This window comes from Babylonia areolata, chromosome 33, assembly GCF_041734735.1.
Source record: "Babylonia areolata isolate BAREFJ2019XMU chromosome 33, ASM4173473v1, whole genome shotgun sequence".
Taxonomy (NCBI): domain Eukaryota; kingdom Metazoa; phylum Mollusca; class Gastropoda; order Neogastropoda; family Buccinidae; genus Babylonia; species Babylonia areolata.
This window is the reverse complement of record NC_134908.1, coordinates 20858504-20866003: the sequence shown is the minus strand read 5'-3', so window position 1 is coordinate 20866003 and position 7500 is coordinate 20858504. Positions and strand designations below refer to the sequence as shown.

The window sequence follows — 7500 nt, the reverse complement described above, 5'->3', positions numbered from 1 at the left end:
AACACACTAACACACACGCATGCACGTACACACTCTCTCTCTCTCTCACTCGCTCACTCTCTCCCTGTCTCTCTCACTCTCTCTCTATCTGTCTCACTCTCTCTCTCACTCACTCTCTCTCTCTCTCTCTCTCTCTCTCTCTCTCTCTCTCTCTCTCACTCTCTCACTCACTCACTCTCTCACTGTCTCACTCTCTCTCACTCTCTCTCACTCTCACTCTCTCTCTCACTCTTTCTCTCTCTCTCGTTGGCAATACCTGTCGTTTAATTGTGAGTATCATCACCGATTCACTGACTGACATGACGTGCATCAGTCATTGATGTTGATGTGTGGTCACAGATGTCAGCATCACTGCCAGCTGATGGAAAGGACTGTGATTATCTCTCTCTCTCTCACTCTCTCTCTCTCTGTCTCTCTCTCAGTCTCTTTCACTCTCTCTCTCTCTCACTCTCTCTCTCTCACTCTCTCTCTCACTCTCTCTCTCTGTCTCTCTCACTCTCTCTCTCTCACTCTCTGCATCACTCTCACAGATGTCAGCATCACTGCCAGCTGATGAAAAGGACAGTGATTATCACCACTGACTGATGTTATTTTATTGTATCTATACATCTATCTGTCTGTCTAACTATAATCTCTCTTTCTCTCTGTCTCTGTCTCTCTCTCGCTCGCTCGCTGGCTGTCTATATATAAGTATATGTGTGTGTATCTCTCTGTCTCTGTCTCTTGCATTATATATATATATATATATATATATATGTATGTATGTATGTATTAACAAATCATAAAAACAAATTTCATGAGTGAGCAAACAATGTGTGTGCAGAGTTTTTATTGTATTTTTCATTCCGACAGTTGTCAGAAAACTCTAGTAACCTTCATCATGGCATGGAACCATACACACACACACACACACACACACACACACACACACATACTGGTTGATGAATTGTATTTTATACTGGTTTCATGCCACCGTGAAGGTTACTAGTTTTCTGACAATTGCCAGTCGGAATGAAAAATACAATGAAAAAAAAACAACTCTGCACGCACATTGTTTGTTCACTCATGAAATTTATTTTATGATTGGATAGATAGATAGATAGATAGACCAAATAGATAGGTAGGTAGGGAGAGAGCGTCATGTTGTGTGTGAGTGAAGAGAGAGCGATTCTGAGAGATCGGTGCCACACATGGAATGGATGTTCTTGCCAAATATTAACAAACTGCTTCCCTGATGTATTGGTGTATGCTTGGTGTGTGTGCTAAGTATTCATGCATTTGCAAGTACATAAATGTAAATGTATCTGTGTGTGTGTGTGTGTCGATGGGCGCAATAGCCGAGTGGTTAAAGCGTTGGACTGTCAATCTGAGGGTCCCGGGTTCGAATCACGGTGACGGCGCCTGGTGGGTGAAGGGTGGAGATTTTTACTATCTCCCAGGTCAACATATGTGCAGACCTGCTAGTGCCTGAACCCCCTTCGTGTGTATATGCAAGCAGAAGATCAGATACGCACGTTAAAGATCCTGTAATCCATGTCAGCATTCGGTTGGTTATGGAAACAAGAACATACCCAGCATGCACACCCCCGAAAACGGAGTATGGTTGCCTACATGGTGGGGTAAAAACAGTCATACACATAAAACCCCACTCATGTGCATACGAGTGAACATGGGAGTTGCAGCCCACGAACGCAGAAGAAGAAGAAGAAGAAGACGTGTGTGTGTGTCTATGAGTGTGTGTGTGTGTGTGAGCAAGGGAAGGGGGGGTGAGAGAGGAGACATTGGGAAGAGCTTCATTTAATGCCAGAAATTTACACATGACTAGACTCTGTGTTTGATTGTATTGTATTGTATTCTATTCTATTGCATCGCAGTGATAAGAAACTCTAGGGAGAGCTGGACAGTACAAGGTCTTCAGAGAAGAAGCCCCCCACCCCCCCCCCAACCCCCCCTCAATCAAGAGTTTCGGCCCTTAACTCCTTGTAGTGTAGTGTAGTGTAGTATAGTGCAGCGTAGTGTAGTGTAGTGTAGTGAATTACATATGTGTAAAATTTGGACTGGTGTCCCCAGGGAGAGCACATCTCTACAGCATTGTGCCACCCTTTTTTTTTCTTTCTTCTGTCTTCTGCCTGCAAATGTGAATGTGTGTGCTGTGAGATGTTTGACTTTAACAGTAACACACTGCATTTCGTGTAAGAAATGTGTGCTTTTAGGTGTGTGTTTTTAAATACATGTCTAGGTATATATATATATATATATATATATATATATATATATATATATATATATATATATATATATATATATATATATATACACGTATGTGATAGTTTTAATCTTTTTTTTTTCTTTTTTTTTTTTACATGTAAGTATATTTATTTTCCATCGTTTATTTTCTTGTGGTTTTAATAATAATAATAATAATGGATACTTATATAGCACACTATCCAGAAATCTGCTCTAGGTGCTTTACAAAAACGCTTTGTTAACATAAAACATTACATCTATGTTACATACACACACCAAAATGTGACCACACACGCATGCACGCACGCACGCACGCACACACACACTCTCTGCATACATACATTTTAACATACATGTGTATCTAACAGCTACCCTAACACATACGCACTCATAGGCAGGGACAAACTTACATAAACGCACGCACACACAATATACATTCATATACATGCATGTAGTTATGTACACATACATATGTATACACACATAGTCAAGCACAGCTAATGCAAAGGAAGTGGACCTGCCACAATTGAACTTATTGCTGAGGGAAAAGGTGAGTTTTGAGACGAGATCTAAAAGATGCAAGGGAATCAGAATGACGGAGGTTATCAGGGAGCTTTATCAATATATGTGTTGATTTTTAATCATTTATCTATTCGTTGACTTTCAGTTTTGCTATTTTAGCAATCTAGCTTGTTGTGTGAGCTTTAATACTGTTCTAAACACCCATATGTGTTAATGAATCAGTGTGCATATAGAAATGTGGGTGCATTGTCAAAGTTCTGTGGGTGAATTTTCATTTACTTCTTTATTTCACATTTTTTCTCAGCAGTCGTGCCGACAGTTTCTGTGTTAGAGATGATGAAGTATTCCTGTATCTTTTGTATTCCCATGTGTATTCAGTCTATTTTAGTATTTATTTCAACACCTCTGGTGATCGTTTTTGTTTTTGTTTTGTTTTTCAGGACCATTCACACGTCCCCATCCCGCTATATGGAGAATGGTGTTTGGTAAGTTACTCTGTGTGTGTGTGTGTATGTGTGTGTGTGTGTGTGTGTGTGTATTTATGTTTGTGTCTGTGTGTGTCTGTGTCTATATCATAGTATATATGATGTGTGTGTCTGTGTGCAATATAGATCTATTTGAAAATCCACTTCTCATACAAAACTTTGCATTCTTTTCATACGACCTTTGCTCCAAGGAGTGTTAAACAGTATCAGATGGTGTGTGTTAGTGTGTGTGTGTGTGCGTGAATGCATGCGCGCATGTATGTGTGTGGCCTGTGTGTGTTTGTGTGTGTGTGTGTGATATGATCCACTTCTTCTCTGACAAGTTTGCATTCTTTTCATATGCCATTAAATAGCCCAAGCTGGATTAATTAAACAGTATTTGATAGCGTTTGAAGTGTTCACAACTTAACTCGCACAAACATGAATCCGTTATGTATATCCTCAGGGTATTATACTGTGAAAATACTGTCTAGTATTGTATGTTAATCTATGCAAATGCTTGTCTTGTGTTCATCATGTTAATTTGTGCACGGACAAGTACCAGTTACTGCCACTATCCAAAAAAAAAAAAAAAAAAAAAAAAGGGGGTTTTTTTGGTTCTGTAATTTTCAGTTTTCACTTTCAGATTCTGAAGAAGGCATCTCTGGGTTTGGACAAATCCATATACACCTCACCACTTCTGCTTGGCAAATACCTGACCAGCAGCATAATACAACATGCTTAGTCAGGCCTTGAGTGCATGCATATATTATATATATAAATATATTTGTGTGCATATCAGAATGGATTTCCTCTACAGAATTTTGCCAGAGGATAACACTTAACACTGCCGTGGGTTCTTTTACAGTGTGCCAAGTGCTTTTTTGCACAAGGAACCTCGGTTAATCATTTCATCTGAATGACTAGATCCTCAGTTTCGGGTTGATGATGATGATTATTAGCAATGCCATCATTATTATAATTATTACTATTGTTATTGTTATTACTATGACAATTATCATCATCATTATTTAGACTTTGAAGATGATGATGCTTATCGTAATGAATAGTGTGTTCACAAAGGGCCAGTGTGCTCCAAAAAACCCAGTCGCCGGTATTCATATTATGAATGTTATTATTATATGATGCTGATGGTAATGATGGTTATAATTATTCTGGTTTCTTGCTCCTGGTGTTCGTATTATGAATTTTATCATCATCGTTATCATTATGACGATGATGATGATATGGATACTTTTATATCGCCTATCCTCGGTCAGAGACCAAGGTCTACTTCTTCTTCTTCTTCTGCGTTCGTGGGCTGCAACTCCCATGTTCACTCGTATGTACACGAGTGGGCTTTTACGTGTATGACCGTTTTTACTCCGCCATGTAGGCAACCATACTCCGTTTTCGGGAGTGTGCATGCTGGGCATGTTCTTGTTTCCATAACCCACCGAACGCTGACATGGATTACAGGATCTTTAACGTGCGTATTTGATCTTCTGCATGCGTGTACACATGAAGGGGGTTCAGGCACTAAGCAGGTCTGCACATATGTTGACCTGGGAGATGGGAAAAATCTCCACCCTTTACCCACCAGGCGCCGTTACCGAGATTCGAACCCGGGACCCTCAGATCGAAAGTCCAACGCTTTAACCACTCAGCTATTGCGCCCGTCAGAGACCAAGCTCTAAGCACTGTACAAATGGAATCATTTGCACAACAGGCTGCCTACCTGGGTAGAGCCAACTCACGACTGCCTTTGGGCACCCATTATTTGTTTCCTGTGTCATTCAATCAGGTTTCAGTCTTGCACACACACACACAGACGTAACATTTTACATGTATGGCCATTCTGTTGGTTATTATTTTGGTTACAGGAGCCAGAGAGCTGTTGTTGTTTTTTCTGTTGCTGGTGTTGGTGTTGTGATTATTATCAATATCATTATCATTATGATAACAGCGATTATTGTTATTCTGCTTACAGGGGCCAGTCTGCTGTATTTCCTGTTAGTGGTCTTCATAGTATGGTTATTTTTATCATTGTTATGACGATAATGATGATAATAATGGCTATTATTCTGTCAACATGGGCCAGTCTGCTTATTTCCTGTTAACTGGGGTTCATCTCTTGAGTATTTCTGTCATTGTCATTATGATGATGACGGGGGGGGGGGTTTCTGGTTACAGGGGCCACAGCTGTTTTCTGTTGCTGGTGTGCATAATTATGATTATTATCAATAAGATAAGATAAGAAGATAAGAATAACTTTATTATCTCCAACTGGAGAAATTCGGTCAGGTGCATTGTCACAGCATAGACAAGTAAACAACATGGGGACCATAACTGTAAAAGTCAACAACAGCTTTTACGAATATTATGAAGATACAAATGTAAATAATATCACATACACCGTTTCATACATACATCCACACACTGCAGGTAATAACTAGTATTCTTAATGTAAAAACAGAAAGAATTAAGAAACATTATTTGAATATAATTATAAACATAGCCTACTATACTGCACATTGATTATAATAGACAGATAAGATAAGAATAAAGATAAATTGCGGAAAACCGCAACCAGATAATCAGCACACACCCACACACGCGGATTACTTGATTAAACAAGAGTAATAAACATATGTTCTCAAACAAAAGCATTTCACATATTCGCTTTTAAAAACATTGCAATTAATTATTACATCATAATTATTAAACAGAAATATATTTGGAATATGGACGTTAGCATTAGACATATTCCATAATATCATTGTCACAGTGATGATGATGGTGATGATGACAGTGGTTATTATTATTCTGGTTACATGGGCCCAGAGAGCTGAGTTTTCAGTTGCTGGTGTTGATGATTATTATCATTATCACTATCATTATCATTATGATGACAATGGATATCATTATTATTCTGGTGACAGAGGCCAGCGTGCTGTATTTCATGTCGACGATGTTCATATTATGATTATTATCACTATCATTATCATTATGATGACAGTGGATATTATTATTCTGGTGACAGGGGCAACATGCTGTATTTCATGTCGACGATGTTCTATTATGATTATTATCACCATCATTATCATTATGATGACAGTGGATATTATTATTCATGTGACAAGGGCCAGCATGCTGTATTTCATGTCGACAATGTTCATATTATGATTATTATCACTATCATTATCATTATGATGACAGTGGATATTATTATTCATGTGACAAGGGCCAGCGTGCTGTATTTCATGTCGACGATGTTCATATTATGATTATTATCACTATCATTATCATTATGATGACAGTGGATATTATTATTCTGGTGACAGGGGCAACATGGTGTATTTCATGTCGACGATGTTCATATTATGATTATTATCACTATCATTATCATTATGATGACAATGGATATTATTCTGGTGACAGGGGCCAGCGTGCTGTATTTCATGTCGACGATGTTCATATTATGATTATTATCACTATCATTATCATTATGATGACAGTGGATATTATTATTCTGGTGACAGGGGCCAGCATGCTGTATTTCATGTCGACGATGTTCATATTATGATTATTATCACTATCATTATCATTATGATGACAGTGGATATTATTATTCTGGTGACAAGGGCCAGCATGCTGTATTTCATGTCGACAATGTTCATATTATGATTATTATCACTATCATTATCATTATGATGACAGTGGATATTATTATTCATGTGACAAGGGCCAGCATGCTGTATTTCATGTCGACGATGTTCATATTATGATTATTATCACTATCATTATCATTATGATGACAGTGGATATTATTATTCTGGTGACAGAGGCCAGCATGCTGTATTTCTTGTCGACGATGTTCATATTATGATTATTATCATTATCATTATGATGACAGTGGATATTATTATTCTGGTGACAGAGGCCAGCATGCTGTATTTCCTCTGGCTGGTGTTCATATTGTGATTACTATTATGATTGTCATGATGATGATGTTGATGTTGATCATGGTAATGATGATAACGATGGTTATTATTATTGTGGTTAAAGGGGCCAGCGTGCTCTGTTTCCTCTGGCTGGTGTTCATGTTGTGATTACTATTATGATGATGATGATGTTGATCATGGTAATGATGATAACGATGGTTATTATTATTGTGGTTAAAGGGGCCAGCGTGCTGTATTTCCTCTGGCTGGTGTTCATATTGTGATTACTATTATGATGATGATGATGTTGATCATGGTAATGA

At 38.2% G+C, this 7500-nt stretch overlaps 1 protein-coding gene across 1 annotated transcript in view; it reads left to right on the top strand.

The window, feature by feature from the left end:
* LOC143277107 (phosphatidylserine synthase 1-like) overlaps window positions 1-7500 on the top strand; it is a 102955-nt gene that overhangs the window by 9382 nt on the left and 86073 nt on the right. The window contains exon 3 of the mRNA XM_076581845.1: window positions 3210-3254. Within this exon, the coding sequence (XP_076437960.1) occupies window positions 3210-3254 (45 nt within the window). The remainder of the gene's footprint in view (window positions 1-3209; window positions 3255-7500) is intronic.